The following is a 27,764-nucleotide window of genomic DNA, read 5'->3' as shown; positions in this document are numbered from 1 at the left end:
ATGACTGGAGCGCTCATTTATCAATGAAGAAAAATGATTGCCAAGGTTCCCACCAGCTCTACTAGAAATCCCATGACTCTACCTTTTCCAAACTATTATTACAATTAGAAGAAATTATATTCTAAAATATTAAGTATTCAAATTAGAAATCTGAGAACTGGATATGGTGGCACACTCCTGTAATCTAAGCACTTGGGAGGCTGAGGCAGGAAGATCAAGAGTTCATGGACAGCCTGGGCTACACAGTAATATCCTGTTTGGGCAGAGAAGGTTAGAGAAAGAAGCATGGCTATAAAATGAAAACTTGAACCTACATAATAAATTTCTCCTACTCCCCCCTAAATCCTGGCTATTTAAGGATGTAAAATCTGATCATGTCAACTCATTTATCCCTATTTTAAATTCTGTTCAAAATGACAAGGGCAGAACACTGAACATTGTCTTAAATTTTTGTTTGTGTGTATATGGTACTAAGGATTAAACCCAGAGCATCATGCTTGCTGGGAAAGTACTCTACCACTTGAGCCATGTCACCAGTTCTTTTGGGGTTTTTTTGCTTTATTTTTGAGATAGGGTCTCCATAAATATGTCAGGCTGGCCTAGAACTCCTGATATTCCTGTCTCCATCTCTGGAGTAGCTGGGATCACATGCAACCACTATACATGGCACTGTTTTAAACTTCTTTCCAAGAAAAAATAAAATCATAAATTAGATTATTCAATGAAATCTCAATATTTAAAAATAAATCCTTCAAAAATAATGATTGTATGCCCACATTTTATTATCCTATTCATTCCTTCATTATTCAGTCTACATACTAAATATCTACTGTATTGGTTATTGTCTTATTTTAGTTTCTTTCTAGTGTCTCAAATAAAACTCAGTATGAGACTCTTACCAATATGGCCTCCTCCAATGGTGTATGTCTTCCCAGATCCAGTCTGTCCATAGGCAAAAACAGTTGCGTTATAGCCCTCAATGAGTGATAACACTAAGGGCTTTATACACGTATTATAAACTTCATCTTGAGTGGAATTTTTACCAAAAACAAAATCAAAAGTAAAAACTCTATCTCTCCCAATGATAATTTGCTGGGTGTTTGGAATAACTCTCACACAAACTTGATGATTATGAAGAACTTCTTTACAAAGCAGAGGTCTAATTCTTACGGCGACTTTTACTGGTATTTCTTCCATGGCAGCTTAAATTTTATTAAATAGATTCTCTACTTAAATGTTCAGTATACAGTGTGAAAACATCCATTTTATGTAAGATCTGGACTCCTGTGTATCAAAATAAAAGACAAATTTTAATTACTGACTCCTAGTAAAAGAAAAGCAAAGTCATTTGGAGCAGGTTTTTCTTTTGTTTTGTTTTCTTCCCCAGAAAGAAAACAAAGAGGGCTGGGGATGTGGTTTAAACAGTAGTGCCTACTTTGCAAGCAAAAAGCCTTGAGTTCAAACCCCAAGCCTCAGACCCCAGTCCCACCAAAAAAAAAAAAAAAAGTTACAAAAGAATAAATCTGTTTTGTAAAGTGGGTCAATAGTTTACTTATAAAGTGACATGATGTCTGTATTTGCTTCAAAACAGTTGAGACATGGAGGGCTGTGAATTAGTAAATTACAAAACCAAATGATAACCACATGGAATTCTGCTGTGTCTTTATTTCTACAGTGGTAATATTGACCAGTCCATTATTCCAAATACTGACTAATTAAAGAGTTGCAAAGTTCAGGCAAAGCTGGCTGAGTGGCTCAAGTGGTAAGAATGCCTATCTAGCAAGCAGGAGACCCTGAACTCCTGTGCCACCAAAAAAAAAAACCTCAGGCAAACATTTGTATTAGATCTTAGAGCTATTTATTTAAAAAACAGCATCTCCTCTTTACCACAAATGTTAGATGTAAATCTTATGAAAAGTTTCTATGTCAATATAGATTTAAAAATAAGTAAATATAAAAATACTAAACTTTTTATTTAAAATAACTAAAATTAACAAAAACTACTTTTTCCAGTCATAAATATTATGTTGCACTTATTTCTGAAACTCTCTGGTGAAATTAATACACTAAAAATTAAACTGGAGGGCTGGCAGAGTGGCTCAAGACGTTAAGAGCGCCTGCCTAGCAAGCATAACACCCTGAGTTCAAACCCCAGTGCTGCCAAAAAAAAAAAAAAATTAAACTGGAAACTACATTTACAATGAACAACCTGAAAATGAGGAAAACAATTCCATTTATATTAGCATCAAAAAGAATAAAACAGTTGGAGGCACGGCTCAAGTAGTAGAGCTCCTGTCTAGGAAGGCCCCGAGTTCAAGCCCCATTGAAAAAAAAAAGATGAAAATACCTAAAAAAACAAAATTAACAAAAGGTTTATAAAACTTACACTTTGAAAACTACAAAATATTGTTAAAAGAAAGTAAAATAAGTTCTAAAACAATGAAAAATATCTTATGTTCATGGATTGGAAACGCTGACCTAGGATTCGGCAATTGCTTCTGAGATACACCAACAAAAGCAAAAGCATAAAATAGACCAACTGGACTTCACCAATATTTAAAACTTTGTGCCTTAAAGGACACCATCAAGGAAAGAGAAAAGACAACTCACTGGATGAAAGAAAATATCTGTAAGTCATGTCGCTAGGCAGGTGCTCTCACCTCTGAGCCACTCCACCAGCAGTAAGTCATGTCTCTAATAATCTAATTATATATTCTAATATCTAGAATAATCTATTATATATTCAATATCTAGAATATATAAAGAATTTTTGCAATACAATAACTTTTTAAAAAGCACTCTGAATCTAGGTGGTTCCATGGAGAAAGAAAAAAGAAATAAAAAATAAAAAGCAATCTGAAATGGGCAAAAGACCTGAAAAGGCAATTCTCTGGAGAAAAAGGTCAATAAACACATGAGCTGGGCGACATTGGCTCATGTTTTAATGCTAGCTGCTCAGGAGGCAGAGATCAGGAGGACTGCAGTTTGAAGCCAGCTCAAATAATTGGGAGACCCTATCTCAAAAATACCCAACATATTAAAAAGGGCTGATGGAGTGGCTCAAATGGTAGAGTACCTGCCTAGCAAGCATGAGGCCCTGAGTTCAAACCCCAGTACAGTCGGAAAAAACCAAAAGTACATGAAAAGATATTCCAACATCATTAGCTATCAGCGAAATATAATCGAAACCACAATAAGATAATTCCACACCCACCAGCATGGCTAGTGATCAAAAAGGTAGATTAAAGAAGTGTTGGTAAGAGCTAGAGAAAATTGGAGCCCTCATCTACTACTAGTAGAAATGTACAATGCCACAGTTACTTTATAAAAACAGACTGGTGGTTCCTAAAAAAGCTAAACATAGAACTATCATCCGATCCAGCAATTCTACTCAAAGAAAACATGTTGCATAAAAACATACATCAATTTTTAGTCTTGGTAGGATAAAGCTTACACTATATAAAGCTTTTTAAAAGCTAGCAAACATGTGATCTATGTGCACATTTGAAAAGTAATCAGTTTGGGGTGAGGCTAGACTCACAGGGCAGAAAGTAATATTTTATGAACTACTTGCTATGGAAATGTTTATGACATATTTAATATTCACTTAGAAAAACTCTGAGCAGACTACCTTGCACTTATAATTTGGAGTGCAGAGTCAGCCTGGAGATTACAACAACAAAAGCCATTTACATCACTCTATTAGAATACCATTGAGAGTAAAAATATATGGGGTTCCTTAGGATGCAAAATCCCAAAACAGTCAACAAACTACCTTTAATGAGCAAAACAGAGATATACCTAGCCTTGGCAGTTTTAATCATTTTAATCAAATTCAGCACTGAAAAACTAAATGCTCATGTGTATGGTGAATCCTTTTTTCGATCATAAAGGACTACAATTATTTGGTACTGGAAACTTCCAAACTGCAGGGATGCTATCTTCTTTCTTCCAAATTGCTCTGAACACCTACAATTGAAATTTTCATCATACAGATCAATTTGCTTTTTAATGACATAGCACTAAAGCAAAAGTAAAGGTCTGTGTTAAGCTAACCCTAACTGCTTTTAAAGAAATTACTAATAAAAAATGTCAAGTGTAATTAAGATATTTTCACTTTCTTGGTTATGATGGTGGGAATATAGCTATCGAAGCTCACCTATCTGTAATCATTCAGAAACACTAATGACCCATACAAAATCAAATTCTTTTTAATCTGTCTATAACAATTATACTACTTCAGATTAACTATAGTTACTAGGAACAAGTATTGTCACCAACAGATGTTAACAACAAAGGTAAACTCTGATTGCCTGGCAATATTTCTGCATACTCAATAGGTTTTTGAAATGTGACCAAATGCGAGGCAACTGGTCCTTGATACCAGGTCATTGATCAGGAGGAATGGATGTCTCCAAGTACCTATGCCATCCTGTGCTCTTGGTTTCTTAGAAAGTAGTTGTCTAAAACTTGGGGTTTGCTAATTAATATTATCATAAGAAACTTCCTAGCAGAGAGTGAACTGCACAAGGATCTCACTACAGGCCACAAATGCATAAAGACGGTAGCTGAGTGAAGAGAGGAAAACGAGATATGTTTTAAAAACTGGAAAGGACGGCGTTGAGAAGTGTTTCAAAGGCAGAATGCGGAAGCCCTTCCTCTTTCTCCATGGTCGCCTGGCCCGGAGGACGCGGCTCGCGGGCTTCGCCGACGTTCGAACGCAAGCCTGGGTGGGAAGGGGCCCTGTCCCTCAGTCCCCTCACGGCCGACAGTGGGAGTACAAACAAGAGACACGCACGGGATGCGATTCCGCGACGTTCCCGGGATCCACCTCTACCTCAGTGGAGACCCAACTTGCCCCTGGAAGCGACGCTCGGCCTCGGGCCTACCCCAGACCTCTCGGGTGCCCTGCTCAGCCTCCCCGGCCCGCGAGCCCCCCCCCGCGGCGTCCGCAACTCGGGGCAGCGCCGCTCCTTCCAACGGCGGGCACAAGCGGGATGAAGGGCCGACGCAAGGGCACCGCGGGCAGAGCCGTGTCCAGCTTCCTCGTCTCATCTGGCCGGCCGGCCGGCCGCCGAGCACTAACCAGTTCGGAAAGCCCAGGCCGGCGCAGAACTCCTCGACTTCGCTCAGCTACGCCGCCGCCTCCGCCGCCCACGCCTTTTGTTGTCACAGGTTCTCACGGCAACCGGCGCCGCCCGACGCCCGTCGCACCTCCTCCGAGTCGCAGCGTCTCGGCCCCGCCCCTTTATTGGCCCCGCCCCTTGTAGGCCCCGCCCACGAGCCCGCCCTGCAGTGGAGTTGCCGGGCGCCCTTGCCCAGCTAGCCGCCAACCTCTGAGTGTGCCTGCAAAGGCTCGCTGTATCCCACCAGCCACCTGTTCGCCTGGGCTGAGCGCCAAATATCTATCCACAGGCTCCCAAAATGAAACATTGCGTTTAAATATCTTAGCTGCCAATTCAGGTTGTTGGGGATGGGGGGAGAGTTTCTTGAGGTAAAATTTGCAAAATATAAAATAAGCCACTTTTTAAAGTTTTTTTTTTTTTTCCAGTGCTGTTTACTATTTAGGAGCGAAAGGAAACGCTCCCTAAGCCCTCTGAAGGTTCGTAAGAATGAACAGACAAAAAGAAAAGATAAACTTACTAACATGCAAAAGGAGAAAATTCGCAGCGGAGGGAGGCTACGATTACCTACTAACACAGCATGATTCAGAAACATTTACCCCTTTTCCACAGGGGAGAGGAACAATGAGAATATGATGATTTTAAGGGGAACTCAATGGACTTGGAAAAAAAAATATCTGGAACCAAAAAAAATGGCCTGGGACAAGTCCGTTGAGGTCACAGAAAAGACAATGATTCTTTTTGAAATATTGAATGGAACCAAAACAAAAGACATTGGAAAAAATACGGAAAACTCTGGAAGATACAGGCATAGGTAATATTTTTCTGAATAGGATTCTAATTGCCCAGGAAATAAAAGCAAGAATTGACAAATGGGACTACATCAAATTAAAACGTTTCTGCACATCAAAAACAGTTACAAGAATCAAGAGACAACCCAAAGTGGAGGAAATCTTCAACAGTTATTCAACAGATAAGGGATTAAATCCAGAATACATAGAGCTCAAGAAGTTAAACAGCATGGGCTGAGGGAGTGGACCAAGTGGTAGAGCACCTGCCTAGCAATCTGAGTTCAAACCCCTGTACCACCAAAAAAAAAAAAAAGCCAAACAGAAGAATAATACAATTAATAGAGCAAGCGGGCGCCTGTGGCTCACGCCTGTAATCCTAGCTGCTCAGGACGCAGAGATCAGGAGGATCGAGTTTTGAAGCCAGCCTGGGCAAATAGTTCACGAGACCCTATCTTAAAAATACCTAATACAAAAAAGGCTGGTGGAGTGGCTCAAGGTATAGGCCCTGAGTTCAAGCCTCCGTTCTGCAAAATAAATAAAAAAGCAAATGAGTAGACAGTTTTCAAAAAAAAAATTACAAGTGGCTAATATATGAAGCAATGTTCAACATCCTTAGCCAGAAAGGCAATGCAAATCAAAACTGTACTAAGATTCCATCTCACTTCTATCAGGCTGGCAATCAAGAAAACAAATGTTGGCGAGGATGGACAGGTAGGAGGGAGAAAAGTGTATATTCCTCCAACATACACTGTTGGTGGGAATGTAAACTAGTGCAACCACTATGGAAATTAATATAGAGGTTCCTCAAAAAACTAAAAATGGAACTACCTTACGACCCAGCCATACCACTCTTGAGCATATATCTGAAGGAGTGTAAATCAATATTGATTTACAAGATATATGCCTGCATACCTTTGTTTATTGCAGCTCTCTTCACAATAGCTAAACTGTGGAATCAGCTGAGGTAACCAACAATGATGAATGGATAAAGACTATATGGAATATACACACATCATGAAATACTCAGCCATAAAGAAAAACAAAATTATGCCATTTGCAGGAAAACACGTGGAACTGAAGAGCATCATGTTGAGGGAGATAAGCCAAGATCAAAAGGTCAAATATCAAACATTCTTATTTGTGGAACCTAGACCAAAAATGATGATGATGATACTACTACTACTAATAATAATAATGGGACATGAATGTCTATGGGTGACTGTCTTGTGGGGGGGATTAAATGGAGAGGGGAAGGAAAGGATACTGAAGAGTGAAGAGGATGGAAGTACACTGCAATATATACACAAGAAGACAGCATAATGGAACCCACCAAACACTTTGAAAGAGGGAGGAGGAGGGAATGGAAATGTAATGCAGGGGTGAATTTACTCAAGGTACACTGTATGCATGTGTGGAAGTATATAACAATGGAATCCCCTCATTAATTGTATGATAAATCAGGAAATTTTAAATATTTTTTAAAAAATAAAATAGAAGGCTTTGGTGTGTGATAAAAGTCCATCCAAGTGTGTTGACAGACTTCAGTCTTTTGTCCTACAATATGACTTGAGTTAAGGGAAAATTCAGGGAAGAAAATATAGGTAATTATTTTCTTCCTTGGCAGTCCTAACTTTAAGCAAACAAGGAGATAAAGTAAAGCCTCTTCCAGTGTCTGCTGCTCTCTAAATTCCTTTAATACAAAATAATCAGCATGCCAGGGGGCCATATTTTGGGGTGACAGTTCCCGGACTCAAACATTCACAATGTTGCACAACCATTATCTTTGTGTTTAGTTCCAAAACAGTTTTATCACCTCCAAAAGAAAATTCTTCCAGATCCCATCTCCCTGCCAACTACTAATCTACTTTCTTTATCATGGATGTACCTATTCTGGGCATCTCATATTCATGGAATCTATAGTATAAGACATTTTGGTCTTGCTTTCTTTTTCCCCATGTACTGAGGATTGAAACAGAGCCTCACACATGCTAGGCAAGTGCCCTACCACTTGAACCATGCCCTTAGCCCTTTCATGTGTAGTTTGTTTTTGAGATAGGGTGTCTCACTAACTTTGCCCTGGTTGACCTCAAACTCCAGGATCCCTCTGCCTCTGCCTCTTGAGTAGCTTGGATTACAGTTGAGAACTACCATGTCAGGCTTGTATCTGGCTTCTTTTGGTTAACAATCATTCAAGATTCACTCATAGCATCCATCAGCACCTTTTATTCCATTTTTAAGGCTGAATAATATTCCATCACATAGATGTACTCCATTTTGTTTATCCATTCATTAGTTGATGGAAACATGAGTTATTTCCATTTTTTGGCCAGTACAAATAATGCTCCTATAAACATTTATATACAAGTATTTCTTTGAATGTCTGTTTTCAGTTCTTTTAGGTTTAGACCTGGAAGTAGAATTGCTAGGTCATGTGATAATTTTTTCTTTTGTTTGTTTGTTTTTGTTGGTGCCAGAGATGGAACCCAGGTCTCATGCATGCTAAACAAATGCTCCACCACTGAGATATATTCCCCCAACCCATTTGGTAATTCTAATTCTTTTCTAATTTAGTTTTAAATGGCTATTACATCTCATTTTTAGTAGCACAAACCAAGCATCTTTTTTTTTTTTTTTGGCAGTACTGGGAGTTGAACTTAAGTCTCACTCTAAGAGTATCTGGCAGGCACTCTACCACTTAAGTCATGCCCCCAGTCCTTTTTTGCTTTGGTTATTTTTGGAATAGGGTCCCGAGTTCATGCCCTCACCAGCCTGCATCTTGATCCTTCTATTTATGCTTCCCATGTAGCTGGGATGACAGGCATGTACCACCACACCCAGCTTTTGGTTGAGATGGGGTCTTACTTACTTTTTGCCCAGGCTGGCCTCAAACCTCAATCCTCCCAGTAGCTGGGATTAAAGACAGGAGCCACCATGCCTGATTCACTATATTGTATTTTTACAACTCATTAAAACACAAACACAGCCAGGCATGGTGGCACATGCATGTAATCCTAACACTTGGGAAGCTAAGGCAGTAGAATCATAAGTTCAAGGCCATAAATAAAACCTTCTCTCCAAAAAAACAAGAAAACATGTTGTACATAGTGACTATGAATTGACAGGAGAGACCACTGGCCTGCTGACAAAGTCTCAATAAATAATAGCAATAATTTAGGTTTGAGAATATCCAGAAGACCATGCAGAAGTTCTCAAGAGACCATAGGCTGTCCTCCATAGTGGAGAAGTCCTATAATCCTAGCACTCAGGAAGCTGAGGCAGAGGATCGTGACATCGAGGCTAGCCTGTGCTACATAGCAAGACCCTGTTTTAAAAATGAAAACAAAAAAGCCTGCAGAGAAAGAATCAGCAAATGCTAACAGCATTGTAACGAAACATTTTCCCCTGCCTCAAAATTGGTATCATGAGTCCAGAGATAAAAAGAAGAGGTTAAGTTCCCCACATTGTAAGTGAATGCCAGCCATTGCCATCCCTTCCTCCCTAGGATTTATAGCAGAACAAAGCTAATTCTATTATAGCTCTAATCATATTTCCTCTAAATATCATTATCAGAGGGACACGAGGTGATAAGGGAAACAGACAAGGTGTCTTGGGTGCATAGCAATTATAACGGGTACTTAAACTGCTTTTGTGTGGGGCCCATGAATTAACTAAAAACAAAAGAAAAGCTTGCCCACCTTGCCTCCATTTTCATGTCTTTGCCCTGAGCTATTCACCTTGCATCTATCTTGGAATCCAGGAAGGACAGAACTGTATCAAATAACAGTTTTAGCCAGGCACTAGTGGCTCACGCCTGTAATCCTAACTCAAGAGGCAGAGATCAGGAGGATGGAGTTCAAAGCCAACCCAGACAAATAGTTCGCAAGACCCTATCTCAAAAAAAAAAAAATTACAATAAAGGGCTGGCAGACTGGCTCAAGGTGTAGGCCCTGGTTTCAAACCCCAGTACTGAAAAAAATAAATATCTTTACAAGGAGGGATGGAGAAAACTGCCCCCCCCCCCGAAAGGAACAGCAGAGCCTCCTTCAGACGCACCATCCACCAGGCATCGATGACTTGCTTATCCTAACCAGATTGCTCTCCTCAAGTGATGACAGAGATAACTTCTCCAGAGCACCCCTCAAAACCAAGACTAAAATAATGGTCCACAGGAATATGGCTGTGACCGAGACTAATCAATAATTATGCATTCCTTTCTCTCCTTGCCCCTAATCCTTTTTCTATTTAAACCTAAAGCTCATGTCTATGAAGATGGGCTAAAGCACTTTCTCCCATGGTGTATCTGTGCCATAGAATCAATCTCCTTTCTCTGTCCTTCACCATTATCATCTCTTTATAGAGATGAAGGGGCAAGTGGCTAACTTGTGGAACCCTGTGAGTTTGGGCCTGTGACCTAAAATTCCAGTTTCAGGAAGGGAAGTAAGAGGTGAGATGCATCCCTTCTACCTCAAAGGGGGCTAAGAGATTTCTGAAGACCCTATAAGAGCTGCAAGAAAGCAAACTGGCCTTCTGGCTTGGTGCAGGTCATGAAGAGGAGGCTGATATGTTGCTATTCTCTTGGGACTGGAGCCAAGCATGAATGGCAGTGTGGGGAGAGGGTGCTGGAAATGGATCAACCTGTGCTCCTGGCAATTAGCAGGGTGAGAACCTGAAGACTGTCTTGAGAGCTGTCTTCTGGGCTGGGGTACTCAGCTTCCAGAGGAGGTGGGAGTAGCTGGCCTTGGCACTAAAAGAAAAATTGCTGACCTCCCCTTTGAGAGAACTGTGTCTTTTAGAGTTAAAACACTCACAGTCATACTATCTCATTCTCCTACTGGACATAATCTCACAAGATACTACTAAAACTTCTGAGATGGAAGTGTCTCTGAAATAAAATGATTTATTGAGTGACAGAACATCCAGGAAAAGGACCTGGTCCTGGTGTTACCAGAGATGAATGACAGGTTCTTTTTTTTTTTTAACTCTTTTTTTAAATTCTCTTATTCACACGTGCATACATTGTTTGGGTTATTTCTTCCCCCTGCCCCCCTCCCCCGGCCTCTCTCCCCTTCCCCTCTCAGTTCCAGGCAGGTCCTGTTCTGCCTTTATCACTAGTTTTGTTGATGAAAAGAGACAAGCATAATAAGGAAGACAACATGTTTTTGCTAGTTGAGTTGAGGATAGCTATACAGAAATATTCCTAGCATTGCTTTCATGTACACGTGTTATGACCCATGTTGATTCATCTCCAATTGATCTTTACCCTGGTTACTGATCCCCTTCTCATGATAACCTCTGTTGCTTTAAGGTTTCTGTATTAGCTCCTCTGGAGTGGGGACATCAAATGCTTTCATGTTTTGGGTTTTCTGCCTATTTTTACATCACCCAAATGTGCTCTCCCCTTATCATATGACCCACGTCTAACCACAATGCTGCATTTTCCCTAGATCTAAAGTCCACATATGAGGGAGAATATACAATTTTTGGTCTTCTGAGCTTGGCTGACCTCACTCAGAATGATGTTCTCCAGTTCCATCCATTTACCTGCAAATGGTAAGATTTCATTTTTCTTCATGGCTAAGTAAAATTCCATTGTGTACAAGTACATTTTCTTGATCCATTCATCAATAGTGGGGCATCTTGGCTGTTTCCATAACTTGGCTATTGTGAATAGTGCTGCAATAAACATGGGTGTGCAGGTGCCTCTGGAGTAACCTGTATTGTATTTCTTTGGGTATATCCCTGGGAGTGGGATTGCTGGATCATATGGCAGGTCTATGTTTAGATTTTTAAGGAGTCTCCAAATTTTTTTCCAGAGTGGGTATACCAGCTTGCATTCCCACCAGCAGTGGATTAGGGTTCCTTTTTCCCCACATCCTCACCAACACATGTTGTTGGTGGTGTTTTTGATGATGGCTATTCTAACAGGGGTAAGGTGGAATCTTAGCGTGATTTTGATTTGCATTTCCTTTATGGCTAGAGATGGTGAGCAATTTTTAATGTGTTTTTTGCCATTTGAATTTCTTCTTTTGAGAAAGTTTTATTAAATTCAGTTGCCCATTTTTTAATTGGTTCATTAATTTTAGGAGAGTTTAGTTTAAGTTCCCTGTATTTTCTGGTTATCAGTCCCTTGTCTGATGTATAGGTGGCAAATATTTTCTCCCACTCTGTGGGTGGTCTCTTCAGTTGACAGACCATTTCTTTTGTTGTGCAGAAGCTTTTTAATTTTATGAAGTCCCATTTGTTCATCCTTTCTCTTAGTTGCTGGACTGCTGGGGTTCTATTGAGGAAGTCCTTGCCTATACCTATTAGCTCCAGAGTGTTTCCTGCTCCTTCCTTTAGTAACTTCAGAGTTTCAGGTCTGATATTTAGGTTCTTGATCCATTTTGAGTTGATACTAGTACAGGGTGATAAACATGGATCTAGTTTCAGTTTTTTGCAGATGGATAACCACTTTTCCCAGCAACATTTGTTGAAGAGACTGGAATGACAGTTTCTTCATCTAGCTGAAGAAAGGGTTCGGGAGTAGACTCAAAGAGGAGTTTTAAAAGAGCAAGATTTACTGAAGCAAAATGAAAGAGCCTCATTAAAGGAGATTAGATGGAGGCAGTTGGACTGAGAAACTGAGCCTCATTAAAGGAGATTAGATGGAGGCAGGTGGACTGAGAAACTGAGTGCCTGTAGCCCCCAGGTCTTAGGTACTTTTATGGATATGCTTTAATAATTAGACTGAGGACATTGATTATGGAGCTTTCCAAGAAATGGGCAGGCTTTTCCAAGAATTGGAGGACAGTGAATGGTTATCTAATAAGGTGTCCTCAGAACCAACATGATGATTTGAGGGGAGGTGTATGCATAAAGCCATAACTATGAGATGTAGATGAGGCTTCTAGATAACCTTTAGCATTGGTAAAGTCCCCAACAGAGGACTGTTGGGCACTGTACCAAGTAGTCTCAGCTGTGGTCAGTCATTACTCCAGGGTAATAGTGGAGCAGGATGTTTGTCAAACTGCTAGGTAGGTGCTCCACAATTTGAGCCACTCCACAAGCCCAGTGTTTGGCAAACTGTATCAGAATACAGTGCTGCACCTGATCTCTGGCTCCTTTTAAAACACTGTTCCCTTTCTGCCTGACAGTCCCCATCTCATTAGGGTAAGTTTCTGCAACTACCAGCAGTAAGGCTAAATAGAAGTTGGAAAAATGCTTGCTAGACCTGGAGCTTAGAGTATTTTTACAACAAAACTGGGGTAAGCATAAGTTGTTTACACTGAACCTACATTAGTTGTATTTAAGATGGGTGGGATAAGGAAAAGCAAGGACAGCTTTGGAATAGGAGGCAGGTCTGTAAGAAGTAACTGTTGTTTCTGTCTTAGTTAGGGTTAACAGGCCAGAAGATAGATAGATAGATAGACAGATAGATAGACAGACAGACAGACAGATAGATATCATAGTTTTGGCTATCATGTTTAGACAGAACATCACTCAGAGGAAGAGGGATCTTCTCCTACGTCTCCTTCCTAAATGCAAAGAATCCTTTTCCAAAAGCCTCCTGGTAGACTTATCTATTTATCACTGGCCAGAACTAGATTACCCATTACAAAAGCAACCATAGGCAAGGGAACAGGATTACCATGAACAATAAATAATTCATACTATACCAGACCTAACTATGAAACTGGGCCTAGGTGTCCCTTCCCCTGAATCACACAGGGAAGAAAAGTCTCCAAATATTTATGGTTGTGCAAACTGCATTGCCCTACACCAGGAGGCCTCATTCACATTCATTGTCATCTGCATGGTGACAAATTTCCAGCAGATGGCAGTAAAGTGCTTAGGGAAAGGGCACCTTATTTGATTTACAGTTACAGCAAGAAGACAAGGCAACTGCATGCAAGGTAGGGGCTCACGCCTGGAGTCTGAGATAAGTAGGATGGCAGTTCCAAGCAAGGCTGAGCAAATAGTTCGAGAAACACAATCAGACCAAAATGGAGTGGCTCAAGCAGTAGAATGGTTGCTTTGCAAGCCCGAAGCCCTAAGTTCAAACCCCATCCTACCCCCACAACACATATCCACACAAAAAGACAAGTAAGTCTTCCTCATCTGTGGGTTCTGTGTGACTAGAGTCAACCAACCACAGATCAAAAATACACTAATCTTATCATCGTTCCCTAGCTAATTACAACTACTAATTATCAATTACTTACACAGCATTTAAACTGTATTAGGTATTACAAGTACTCTAGAGATCATTGAACATATGTGGAAAGACATGTGTAGGTGATAGGCAAACCAATGCTGTTTTTTATAAGGTACTTGAGCATCTGTGAATTTTGGTATGGGACAGGGGACAGGTCCTGAAACCAATCCCTGACCCAGCACAAGAAAAAAAGTACTGTAGATGCCTCTCTTAGAAGGAAAGTGGGGGTAGAGGTGGGAAGTGAGTGCTTAGTTGGTCCTACATTCTGCAACAGAAAGTAAATAATCAAATCTACTGTAAACCTTTAAAAATTGTATGTGGGAAATTCTATTTTTGTTTGTTTTGAGATATGATCTTGCCATGGAGCCTAAGCTCCTAATCCTCCTGTTTTAGCCTCCATAAGTGCTAGGATTACACTTATGTGCTACTATACACAGCTTGCCGAATTTTAATTTCTTTCACTTTTCAAGATTTTTTTTTTTCTCTCGGTAGTACTGGGGTTTAAACTTAAGAGCCTCATGCTTGCTAGGCAAGCACTCTACTGCTTGAGTCACTCTGCCAGCCCACTTTTTAAGATTTTAATACAGTTCAAATCAGTGTGACTGGTTCATTTTAACGACTTCACTGCCAAATCTGGGGGGCAGGGATTGCTTCAGTTTCTCTACTTCCTCCTTGTCAGTGATGACCTAAATATAAAAGTATCTGCTGCAGCAACCTTTGTTTATTTTTTTAGGTGGTACTTGGCTTAAACTCAGTGCCTCATCCTTGCTAGCCCATGCTCTACCACTTGAACCACTTCACCACCCAATTTGTGCTCCATATTTTCAAGATATGGTCTTGGGAACTATTTGCCCAGGATGGCTTTGAACTGAGATTTTCCTGATCTCTGCCTCCTGAGTAGCTGGTGCCTGGCTGCAGTAACCTTTAAAACTTGTATTTCTTGACCTTGACAGATTTAACATACTTTGGCTTGGCAATAAGTAGCAAATTCTTGATTTCCTCAGTAGTTCAAGGCATGGTGACACAGCATGCGGGGCAGACCAACACAACCTTATTTTATTTCGCAATTTTTTTTCTTTTTTTTGGTGGGACTAGGGATTTAATTCAAGGCCTTGTGCTTGTTAGGCAAGCACTCTACCACTTGAGTCAGCCATTTTTGCTTTGGGCTTTTTTGTTTTTATTTTTGTTTTTTGCAGTACTGGGGCTTGAACTCAGGGCCTCACACTTGCTAGGCAAGTGCTTTACCACTTGAGACACTACCCAGTCCTGTAGTTTGTTTTTGCCATAATCCCCCTATTTTTGCCTCCTGAATAGCTGGGATTACAGACATGTACCATGGCTTGGGTAAATTTTATTTTAATTAAATAATCCATTCCAGGTTTAAAAAGTTTTGAAATGTTTTGCTTTTTTTTTGTTTTTGATGTTGTTAATGTTTCTGTGGTCTGGGGATTAAACTCAGGGTTTTGTGCTTTCTAAGCAAGTAAGTACTTGTCTACATGAGCCACAACTCCAGCCCTTGAATATCTTCAACTCCATATAGTTAGTCTGAAAATAAATACTAGGCAAACATACCCAGGACCAGAAACCAATGTTTATATGCCCACTACTGTTATCAATAAAAAGTTTAAAATAAGTTGTCATCACTGATTTTTAGGACTTTAGGGCTGGGTGTGTGGCTCAGGTGGTAGAGTACCTGCTTAGCAAGCACCAGGCTGTGAGTTTAAACTCCAGACCACCCAAAAAAAAAAACACAGATCGTTATAAAAGTAATAGCTTATATGTCCAAAATTCTACCTTCTTTCTCTCTTCTGTATTAAATGATTAAGGCATATAGAAAATTACTGGGTAGTGCATATGGCTTGCCCAGCATGTCAAGGCCCTGGGTTCAATCTCCAGCACTACAAAAAAAGAAAAAAAAATTACTACAAGATGAGAAGAGCTATCAACTGAATAGACACAATATTATCATTGAAGACTATGCAGCACAATTTTTTTAAATCTGGGAATTTAAAGAAAGTATTAAAAAGTCAACTATGTGTCCAAAGCAGGGGAAAATACAGTCAAAATTAAATAAGCAAATAAAGTTGGGAATACACAATGAAATATCAAGGAAAAAACTTCTTTTTCTTTTTCTTTTTTTTTTTTTTTTTTTTTGCAGTACCAGGGTTTAAACTCAGGGCCTATACCTTGAACCACTCCACCAGCCCTTTTTTTTTTTTTTTTCCACCAGCCCTTTTTTGTAAGGGGTTTTTTCAACATAGGGTCTCACGGACGTATTTGCCTCGGTTGACTTCAAACCTCAATCCTCCTAATCTCTGCCTCCTGAGTAGCTAGGATTTCAGGCATGAGCCACTAGCCAGAAAAAATTTTAATAGCGACTTAATAATCAGTTTTCTTATGTAAATTATACCACCTTAAAATCAAACCAAAATTGTACAAATGATTATATGATATAGAAATGTAGACGTTTTCTTTGGATCAGTTTATACTTGGGGTCAATAATATATGCAACGTGTGCGATGAAAGGGAATTCTTTTCATATCTTCCCTATGGTCACGGGCATAGTCCCATAAGTAATAATCCAAAAGAACAGAATTGATCTCTTCATTAGGTTTTTCACCATTTTTTTCAATAAGCTCTAGAAGACAATCCCGGATCAGCTCGACACACCAAAGCGTACAACCTCTGATTTCCACTTCTTGCTTATCCCCATAGGAAAGCATTTCTCCTGTAAGGGTTAAAAATGGAGCAAAAAAAAAAAAAATCATTTCTAAACTTAGGCATTAATGAAAAATTAAAAATAAATTCCACAACGATAGGGGCCATGTATGGCTTTTTTGTCTCAGTACTTCCAGGACCTAGCATAGCATCTTGCATATACTAGCTTCCCAAATAGACATCTGTTAAATGAAGATATACCAACCCCAAATTTAAAAATATTATTAAATTTATTTAATATTAAATTTATTATTCAAAAGTTTGTTATTAAAAAGAAAAGATGTGTGTGTGTGTGTGTGTGTGTGTGTGTATAATTGAAAATTGTGGAGGCTGAATGTTGTCTTGGGAACATCCTAGGTCCATAAGGAAAACCATAGACCATCACAGTTGTTACCCTGAGCAAGGAAAACCATGATTGTGCTCTGGATTCAGGATCCTTTGGCCAGCTCTGGCTGAATATGGAGCTCATAGTTCACATAAGACCTCATCTATTTAGTATCCATCTCCAGGGAATACCCCATCTTGCAGGGTGGGCCTTGGTGTCGTGCCACTGAGACTGCAAGTAGAACTCATCAATTCAAATACCCATAAGAATCAGGCAGATGGAGTAAATGAACACAGCAGTCAGATGCAGACTGTGGTAAGCTACAGAGTATGTGCTGCCTTGTCTAAAGGTAGCATGTTTCTGTATTTCTCTACTTTTACAAATGCAGTCAAACAGTCTGTTTTATTTGTTTGTGGGACTGGAGTTTGAAGTCAGAGCTTTGTGCTTGCAAAGCACATACTTGAGCCATACCTTCAGTCCATTTTGCTCTGGTTATTTTGGAGATAGGGTCTTATAAACTATTTGCCTGGGCTGGCCTCGCACCTTTATTTTCCCAATCTCAGCCTCCCAAGTAGTTAGGATTTCAGGTGTGAGCCACCAGTGTCTGGAGAGAACATCTGTTTTTAAAGCCAGTCATAGTGGCCCATGCCTGTTGGAGGCTGAGGCAGGTGGACTGAGAGTTCAAGACCAGCCTGAACTACAAAGACCCTGTCTCAAAAACAACAACAACAAAACAAACAGTTGAATACAGCTGTATGATTAAAAAACAAAACAAAAAATATGCATAAAGAAAAATATGAGGGAAAATAAAATACAAAGAAAATGGCTTGATCAAGGGCAAACACAACAAGGGGATTGGACTTTGATCACATGATAAAGCGAGAGCACACGAGGGAGGTATGAGGATAGGTAAGACACCCAAAAAACTAGATAACATTTGTTGCCCTCAATGCAGAGAAACTAAAGCAGATACTTTAAAGCAACTGAGGCCAATAGGAGAAGGGGACCAGGAACTAGGGAAAAGGTTAGTTCAATAAGAATTAACTTAGAAGGTAACACACATGTACAGGAAATCAATGCAAGTCAACTCCCTGTATAGCTATCCTTATCTCAACTAGCAAAAACCCTTGTTCCTTCCTATTATTGCTTATACTCTCTCTTCAACAAAATTAGAGATAAGGGCAAAATAGTTTCTGCTGGGTAGTGAGAGGTAAGGACGGGTAAGGGGGGATAAGGGAGAGGGTGGGGGGAAGGGGGGAGAAATGACCCAAACATTGTATGCACATATGAATAAAACAAAAATTTAAAAAGAAAAAAGAAAATGGCTTTTTTAACATGTCCCTTTTAAACAATCATCAAGAACATAAGCATTATGACATAATATAGTATATCATTTTTCAAATAAGAACAAAATGATTGCCCAAAGCCAGCACAATAACCTGTTAAAACTAACCTTAGGAATAACGGTACCTTTATAGTCTATGTTATTCTGATTTGGGAAGACTTAAATCTATTTCACAAGACAAAATTATTCACTCATAAAACTGCCTCCTGAGAAGCTAGGATTACAGACATAAGCCACTGGCGCCCAGCAACTGTTTTTCTTTTAGAAAGAAATGTTTATTTTTTAAAAAAAAATATTTGCACCAACTTATCAACCCAAATTCCCTATTCTTATATTTACTAAGGTACCCAGTCTTGATGTCAATAATCATACCCAATAATGAATGACTAGTAAAAGGAATGACACATGAAGACAAATCAGTCTTTACATCACAATGTAGTGTACTTCTCAGATTAATTAATACTCCTCAAATACTACACCTGTACCATACACATCCATGGAACATAAATTTAGGTTTCATTTTATTAAATTCTGAAATTACAATATCCAAATAGCACAATTTTCAACAATCTCCATATTTCACAATGTAAACAAGAAAAGCCATTTTATTTTATTTTCCTATGTATTTTTCTTTACATATACTTAAAAAAATTTTTTTAGATAGGGTCCCCCTTGTATAGCCCAGGCTAGCCTTTAATCCTCTTGCCTTTGCCTCCTTATCCTGAGATTACAGATGTGCACTACCATGCCAAGCATATATATTTTTAACAATAGTGCCTTTTTTTAAAGCAAATGAGAGGCCTTTTTTTGTGTGAAAGAAACTAAACAAGAGATTCAAAAACAATTCATAATATAACAAATGATGACTTAAGGTTGCAAACCTTTGAGAAGCTTCTCCAGTAGTCTATCAGAATATTTCAGGGCTCCAAGGTAAGTAAGAATCTGAGGCAATCTATAATCAGCAAACATGGTGATACTGGAGATATCCTTAAAGCAGCCATCTCCCTTTCCTTCTAATACACTCCACGTGTCTGCCACAAGAATTTGGGCTCGTTTGTAAAAAGAAACTCTTTTCCCCTAACAAATGGAGAGAATATAAATGTTAGCAGGCTATCTGAAAGCTTTAGCTTGCTATTTGTTTAAAAGGCATACGTTTAATACATTTTTTTAAGGGCTGAATAATGTTACTCTTTTGGTAAGAATTTACAGACCTTTACAGAAAACAAAAGGATCTCATTAACATAATCACTCCAAATGTATTTTCTAGTTTTTTTTCAAGACATATAAAATATGTTATGTAATTTTGGTATGACTTAGTATTCTTTTTCAATGGTATTGCTTAATATACATATTTCAATGTCATGATAATCCAAGTAGTTATTGTTTTAACATGTAAATAGTATTCTTTTTGTTTTGGTGGGGCTGGGACTTGAACTCAGGTCTTTACACTTACAAAGAAGGTGCTTTACCACTTGAGCCACAACTCCTATATAGTATTATTTTTGAAACACTCTTCAATTTAAAAATAGGTTTATCTGACCTGGGGATTTAGCTCGGTGGTAGAGCACTTGCCTGGAATGAACATAAGCCCTGGGTTTAATCCCCAGTACCACCAAAAAAAAAAAAGTGTTTATCTGGTTTTGTTTGCTCACTTGTTCTTTTTTGGAGTCAGGGTCTCACTGTATTGCCTAAGTTGCCCTCAAACTTAAAATCCTCATGCCTCAGCCTTCCAAGTACTGAGATTACAAGCATGTACCATCATACCCAGCTCACAACATTCATTTAACTGTTTCCTTTCAGAAATGTGATTAACTTATTTTAGAAATGAAGACATAATTGAACAACAGCCAAAATTTATCAAGTCTACAATTTTTGAGGAAAGTCAAAGCCAATGTTTAAGACTATACAACAAAATTAATTAGCCAATCGTATTTGTACATAGAAACAAATTTAATCAAACATTTTAAGATAGTGGGTTATAGGCTAGCAGAGTGGCTCAAGTGTACAGTGTGCCTGCCTAGCAAGTGTGAGGCCCTGAATTCAAACCCCAGTACCACCAAACAAACAAACAAACAAAAATTCAGGATCTTTCTGGGCTCTGGTGGCTTATACGTACAACTACTTGGGAGGCTGAGATCAGGAGGATTGCGGTTTGAGGCCAGCTCCAGCAAATAGTTTCAGAGACCCATCTCCAAAATAACCAGAGCAAAATGGACTGGAGGTATGGCTTAAGAGGTAGCACACTGCTTTGTAAGCATGAAGCCCTGAGTTCAAAACACCAGTTCCACAAGAAAGAACAAGAGAGAGAAAGAAGGAGAGAGGCAGGGAGGAAGGGAGGAAGGAAAGGAAAGGAAGAAAGGAAGGAGAAATTCAGGATCTTGATTTTCAGGACAAACATACATGCTCAATTTTTTGACATGATATACAGTCTGTAAATTATATTGAAGGACTGGGGGGACAAATCATCATTAACAAATATTTGTATATTATTCTATGAACCTAAATTCCCAAACCTACCCAAATATGACAACTTGACAATTCTTCTTCTATATAGATTTATATATGGTAGGTAACTTTGTTTCTAGTTCAAGTTTCCTTTACAAAACAACATGATATAAAACTCAACTTCAAAATAAACTATATTAAACACAATTATACTATAAAGTTTACTGTAATAGTAGTTACTTTTATTTTTAACCTGATTCATATTATCTTCTAATTTTAACAGTATTCATAGAAAATAGAAAAAAAAAAACTAGGAATCAAACTTATACAACAAAATATACTAGCATATAAGAAAACATATAAATTATCATATAATGACCATTGCTTCTATGATAAATTACTATATCACAAAGATTAGATTATATTACCTCTTAAAATGAAAAAGATAAAGATTCAAATAAGGAATCAAACAATAAATTCAATTAATACATACTCAACCTCTAAAGCATTTTCTTAGTAAACTAATTATGGTTTAAGTAATCAAATTCTAGGTCTCAGGGGGCTGGTAGAATGGCTCAAATAGTAGAGTGCCCGCCTAGCAAGTGTGAGGCCCTGAGTTCAAACCCCAGTACAACCAAAACAAAAATATTCTGGATCTCAGAACTGGATAGGTAGTTCAGTAGTAGAGCTCCTGCCTATTATATTTAAGACCCTGGATTCCACTGTAAGCACTGGGTCAAGATGGGGGAAAGGGTGGCACAGGGATCTGGATCTCCAAATATTCACTGGTAGTACTAAAAATACCAGTAAGCCCCCAAATAGCAACTCCCTACTTGTTCCATCATAGTGCTTTGTGAATAAGGTATTTTCAAAATCATGTTTATAAAATAATTGTCAATGAAAAATTCTATCATCATAAGTTAATTTTTTTAAAAAAGTTCTATTCTTATTTAAAAAGTTTTCAGACACACAAAAACAGACATTCTACATACTAATAGGATACCATTTAATACATGTATATGTTGCGTATTTAAATCAGGTTAAACATATTTATCTCCTCAAACACTTACTATTTCTTTGTGATGAAAACTAAAAATTCTTTCTTGTAGCTTTTTGAAATGCACATTGTATTGTCACCATCCTGTACTAGGAGCTTCTTGCTCCTAGCTAGCTGTAACTTAATACCTACTGGTCAACATTCCCCCATCTCTCCCAATGAGTTAATTTTCTTAAACAAGGTCTTCAATACATTTTTATGAACACACAGAAAGATTAAAGATTACAAATGCTTAAGAGTATCATAAAGTGGGCTGGGGGTGTGGCTCAAGTGGCAGAGAGCCTGCCTATCAGGGGCAAAGCCCTGAGATCAAACCATATTATCACCAAAAAAAAATGGTAACATAAAGTATTATCTGTTGACATATTAAAAGGCCCATGTTTAATTTTTTTTTGAGGCAGTGTTCCCAGGGTAGTCCAGGCTGGCCTTAAACTCAAGGTCTTTCTGTCTCAGACTCTTGAGTGCTGAAGTTACAGTGTGCCACCAATGGCCCTCATCTGTATTTTTTAAAAGATAATGGCCCAAGGAAGCTTATTTATTAAGTAGGGCTTAGTGACTATATACTCTAAACTAAAGTCATTTCATGGGCTTAAAAAAACAGCTCTTCGTATAGCACCTGCTTAGCAAGCATGAGGCCCTGAGTTCAAACCCGTGTCCCACCAAAAGAAAAAAAAAGGCTGGCACTTTGCAAATACTATCTGAATTTTAACCTTCCTAAGTGATAAGGTATATGGAATCATGTTGGGAAATCAGTTATCTAAATCTGTCTGAATTAAAATTTGTCAACTTTATTTATTTGTTCATAAAGTCTAAAATTCAATGATAATAAATAAGTATTCATCAAAACTTTTACCAAAGCCTAGTACAACCAAAAAACAAGAAAACTTTTAAAAAGAATAAAAAATAATTATGACTGTTTTGTGCAAACTGTTAAAGATTAAAAGACATAGCAATTAGACCAGGTATAATATCAGTACTCCCAGCTACTCAGGAGAAGGAGAGAAGAGAATCAAGGTCCAACACCAGTCTAAGTAGTCTAAGTAACAGCACAAGATCTATTTGAAAAACAAACGAAAAGCACAAGGACTGGGTTGTAGCTCAAGCGGTAGGTCAACTGCTAGCAAATGTAAGGTCCTAAACTGAATTCCCAATATCACCAAAAGTTATGAAGCATTGGGGCTTTATCATTTTTCTAGAGAACAGTTTGCATTTTTATATATATGAAGCCTGAAAATTCTGCCCTGCTCTGACTTAGCAATTCTATACAATACTCTATTGTAGGAAGTAATTATAGATGTGTGCAAAGATTTAATTAAATTATTGTGTAGCATTGTTTATGATTGTGTAAAGCTGAAAACAAAACATAAAACTCAATTTACAAAATAAAACTGTGCACTAAACACAATTATTGAGGTAAAAATAGTTTGGGCAAATAATTATGGGACTGAATATTTACATATGCAAATATAACTGTAAATTGTCTACCCAACCCTAAATTGTTTAGCATTAAGTGAGCACCATATGTTCAGTATTATGTTAGAATATGTAGTTACAAAAATATAATGCTTTGGGGTAACTAATGATAATTTTATAGCAATTAATGATAACCTGCTGGAACAAATAAATGAGAAAAACATGGTGCGCATGTAAGAAACTATTGATTCCTAAGTGTGGCTTTTTGTTACATTTTGGGGATTCTTATGTAAAAACATATGAGAACTCATAGGAAATGGTTCATGTGCCAATTTTCATTTTAAAATGTGGAAAAGCGTTGGTGGTATAGTGGTGAGCATAGCTGCCTTCCATTTTAAAATGTGTTACCCTTGGCAGGGAGCCAGCTGGTTCATGCCTGTAATCCTAGCTATTTAGGAGGCAGAGATCAGGAGGATCGTAGTTCAAAGACACTCTGGGAAAACAGCTCATGAGACCCTATCTCGAAAATACTCACCACAAAACAGGATTGGTGGAGTAACTCAAGTGGTAGAGCACTTGGTAGCAAGTATGAGGCCCTGACTTCAAAGCTTAGTACCACCAAAAAAAAGTGTTAGCCTTACAATTAATCTACATCCAGGTACATTTTTTTTAAAAATTGAATTTTTCAGCAAAACAAATCAAAAGCACTATACTATAAATGGAAGTGACTGTACAAAGAAAAAAAACCAAAACAATACTCCTTTCACCCACAAAAACAAAAACTCAGAGTCTTTCCTCCCATTTCTTGCATGGGGAACAGAAAAGGCTTCTCTCTCTTTTCTCCCCATTGTTCCTCTCATAGTAAATGTTACTGTTACTTTTTACTAAAAAAAAAAAAAAAAAAAAAAACTCAAGACAACTTGAAAGAAAACAAACTACATGGTGTCCTGAATTTATTCCATTCTGCAGTCACATAAAGTTTTATCTCAGTCCTTCCTGTACTACAACAATGTCTATTCTGGAATACATGGATTATTAGCCATATGACTGGCAGACTGATTTCTTACTATTACGTTAGATGGACTAAATGATAAGACCAAGGAACTTGATCCATAATTCCCTGAAAAACAAGGATGAAAGGACATACTTTGAAGACAAAGATAAATCTCAAAGAAACTTTTGCATTAGCAAAACAGAACAGAATGAAATTCAACAGTGGCCTAAGGACTCTTTTTGAGTAACTACCTCTTTTGTCACATCCATACCCAGTGACGATAATTATGACTGACCATAATCCATGTCAGTTCATTTAGTCCTTGCCCTGGAGTTTTATAACTGGTACTGAAAGTGTGTCCCTCCCTCTCTCCAGTGACAAAAGCAACCAAAGCAATAACATGCAAAACTCATGCACAGTAATCCTTTCTACTTTATGGAGAAAGTCTGTGGTAAGAGAAAAAAATAGTGCCATCAGAAACAAAGATGAGAGGCTGAATCCTGATGGTACTTGAGTCCCAAAACTAGGATGTCCCTGTCACAAATTTCCATTTAAAATTCTTTTTTTGTTTTTTGCTTAAGCTTTTTCTAGTTATGTGTTTGTCACTTGCAATTTAAAAAATCTTTACTAACCAAACATAATCAGACATCTTTCATTTTGTAACAGAACCAAAAAGCTAACTATTTCTGACTACATGACCTAAGGTTAACCATCTAACCTTTTAGATTTTGGTTCCTGGTACAAAGAGAGGACAGTTATACCCCCTGCCCTTGGTCCACACTGCTATTCTATGGATCAAACGAGACTGTATATGTGAATACCTTGTAAGTCATGAAGTATGATTTAAGCAATATTATTGGTAATTTTAATTGTTGAATTGTGATTACAAAAGGAATAGTTTCAAAATTTCAATATTACATAAGCATTCACTTAATTATTCAATATATTTATATCTTTTTTTTTTTTTTCAGTATTGGGGCTTGAACTCAGGGCCTACACCTTGTGCCACTCCACCAGCCCCTTTTAGTGAAGGGTTTTTTTTTTTTTTTTTTTTTTTTTTTTTTTCATTTCAAGACAGGGTCTAACTATTGCCCAGCCTGGCTTCAAACCACAGTCCTCCTGACCTCTGCCTCCTTAGTAACTAGGATTACAGGCATGTGCCATCAGCACCCAGCTTCACATTCTTCTGAAGTTGCTTCATTTCTTTGTCACAGATAAAATACACAGCAATGAAGGATTAAACAAACCAGACATGGTGCACTCCTGTAATTCCAGCACTTGGGAGGCTGACACAGTAGGATGAAGCCCTGAATTCAAACCCCAGATCTACCAATAAACTCAACAGAAAACATAAAAAATGTAATGGCTTTATTTTTTTTGGTGGGACTGGGTTTGAACTCAGGGCTTTTTGCTTGCAAAGCAAGTGCTCTATCACTTGAACCACTTCTCCAATACATTTTGCTCTGGTTATTTTGGACATGGGATCTCAAGAACTATTTGCCCTGGCTGGCCTCAAACCATGATCCTCCCAATCTCAGCCTCTTAAGTAGCTAGAATTACAGGCATAAACTACCAGCACCTGGCAAAAAATGTAATGGCTTTGAAACACTAATTTTGTTACTGTTTTTTGTCCTCAGTGAACAAACTTCAAAAAAAATTTATTCTTTTTTCTTTTGGTGGTACTGGGGTTTGAACTCAGGGATTCACACTTCCAAGGTAGGTGCTGTACTGCTTGAGTCACTCTGCCAGCCCCAATTTTTTTTTTTTTTTTTGTCTTTTCTTTTTTGGTGACGGGGAGTGGAACCCAGGGCACCTGCTAGGCAAGTGCTCTAACAATGAGCTACATCCCAGCCCAAATTCGTGTTTCTTATTCATGAGTTCTAAAAGTAAAAGAGTAAACTCTAAGAGAATTACTAAGACTTCTAAAATTCCCAAGAGAAGCAACTCACCTCAAACTGAGTCACATCTCTGAAAGAAGGAAAACTTTCAACAACCAGGTGCATTAACTTCTGTGCACTCTTTTCACTTTTTCTGACACAATTAAGAAAAGAGCCTCCAAACTTCTCCAGCAGAATTTTCCCGGTTTCATTGAGAACCCTATGCCTCTCTTCTATTAGTGGCATGGAAACGTCTGTGTCAGAACGAAATATGTGCCGAACCTGATCAAGAGTCACTCTGGCATAGTAGGAGGCACTAGTTATTGGTATCCCTTTAGACAGAAAGATAATTTAGAAGAACTATGTCATACTCTGATAATTCATTACACCCTTGGTTTTATAAGATGCAATTAATATGAAACTATAAATGAACGCTACAGAAAAATATCAAAGGTGGGCAACTATTAGAAGCACACCCCTCATTTTCTACTTGCTCATCTGCTCACATTTCTAACTATTGCAATATTACATAGCATATATTTTCCCTCTTACGTGTAACCCTAGAGCATGCAATCTAACTGCATAAAATGTTTTATCAAATCTGCCCTTTGTTCTTCAGGTGTCATTTAAAAATGTGGCATTCTTACCGGGTGCAGGTGTAATCCTAGTTCTTGTCCAGGCCAGCCCGGACAATAGAGACCACCAAAACAACCAAAATAAAATGGACTGGAGGTGTGGCTGAAGCAGTAGAGTGCCTGCTTTGCGCTTGCAAACCCCAGTCCCACCAAAAAAATAAAGCGGCATACTTTAGGAAGCTTTCGTAGTTGCACTGCCACTGAATGTGGCCTTGCCCTGCTTTTCTTTCAAGCAAGGGGCTAACCTGGAGGACTCCCAGTTTTACTCACTACACCTCCCGCCCCGCTACGGTCCCGGCCAGGAGCACCGACCTTGGTCCAGGGCTCGGTTCACCGCCGCACACAGGGACCAGTACCCGGTGTAGGGCTTCCCCCCGTACCGCACCACGCACTGGTGCCCAGCCCGCTCGGACCAAAAGGAGAAGTTGAGCGTGTCCACCACGAACACCCAGTTGACTGCGGCCTCGTCGGCCGCCCTGGGGTTCAGCTCGTGTATGGCCTTCCACCCGTCCACGCGCAACTGCGGTCCCGACGCCTGGGCCCGCAGCAGCTCCGCCACCCGCCGCACGCCGCAGAAGTCGATGGACACATCCCGACTGCGCTCTGCAATAAACCGGGCGGACTCCCGGGGAGACAAAGGCCCGTCCATTCCGCCAGCTCCTGTCCCGCGGGGAAATGACACTCTGGACTTGAAGCGAGTCAAACTCTCTTCCCCCTCGGGATCCCGCGCTCCCAGAGAGTGGCTCTGAAAACTAACCCGGAGCAGGGTCCCCCAGCCGAGCTGACGCAGCAGGAGTCTGAGAAGACCGCCTACCACGAGTCGTACGCCGAGCTGAGGCCACAGGCA

At 39.0% G+C, this 27,764-nt stretch overlaps 2 protein-coding genes across 10 annotated transcripts in view; both read right to left on the bottom strand.

Annotated features, from left to right (window-relative positions):
* The window catches only part of Kif27 (kinesin family member 27), a 103,003-nt gene extending 101,806 nt beyond the window's left edge, over positions 1 to 1,197 (bottom strand). For 6 of the 7 annotated variants that reach the window (XM_074052287.1, XM_074052286.1, XM_074052283.1 and 3 more), the window contains exon 1: positions 900 to 1,197. In XM_074052287.1, coding sequence (XP_073908388.1) covers positions 900 to 1,197 — 298 coding nt within the window. The remainder of the gene's footprint in view (positions 1 to 899) is intronic. The other variant, XM_074052293.1, reaches the window with a different exon arrangement.
* Positions 1,153 to 27,764, bottom strand: Qng1 (Q-nucleotide N-glycosylase 1). Of its 3 annotated transcripts, XM_074052294.1 has the most exons (5): positions 27,230 to 27,668; positions 26,355 to 26,614; positions 19,378 to 19,573; positions 16,598 to 16,836; positions 1,153 to 1,284 (listed from the first exon to the last, which is right to left on the bottom strand). In XM_074052294.1, the coding sequence occupies exons 1-4, from the start codon at positions 27,564 to 27,566 to the stop codon at positions 16,604 to 16,606; spliced, it is 1,026 nt and encodes a 341-aa protein (XP_073908395.1). In that variant the 5' UTR covers positions 27,567 to 27,668; the 3' UTR covers positions 1,153 to 1,284; positions 16,598 to 16,603. The 3 variants fall into 3 exon arrangements, with proteins under 3 accessions (XP_073908395.1, XP_073908396.1, XP_020029286.2); XM_074052295.1 differs by lacking the exons at positions 1,153 to 1,284; positions 27,230 to 27,668 and adding an exon at positions 27,675 to 27,764 and having other exon boundaries at positions 16,472 to 16,836; XM_020173697.2 differs by lacking the exon at positions 1,153 to 1,284 and having other exon boundaries at positions 16,472 to 16,836.

This window comes from Castor canadensis, chromosome 13 (assembly GCF_047511655.1).
Source record: "Castor canadensis chromosome 13, mCasCan1.hap1v2, whole genome shotgun sequence".
Classification (NCBI taxonomy): Eukaryota; Metazoa; Chordata; class Mammalia; order Rodentia; family Castoridae; genus Castor; species Castor canadensis.
The sequence above is the reverse complement of the archived record's forward strand: the minus strand, read 5'-3'. Positions and strand labels throughout refer to the sequence as shown.

Excerpts from the sequence above, each read along its gene's own strand:
- Qng1 (XM_074052294.1), bottom strand. The coding sequence starts at position 27,566 with ATGGACGGGCCTTTGTCTCCCCGGGAGTCCGCCCGGTTTATTGCAGAG. Across the intron at positions 26,615-27,229 it reads GAACCGAGCCCTGGACCAAG|GGATACCAATAACTAGTGCC; the intron begins GTCGGTGCTCCT and ends TTCTGTCTAAAG. Across the intron at positions 19,574-26,354 it reads GAGATGTGACTCAGTTTGAG|GGGAAAAGAGTTTCTTTTTA; the intron begins GTGAGTTGCTTC and ends TCCATTTGTTAG.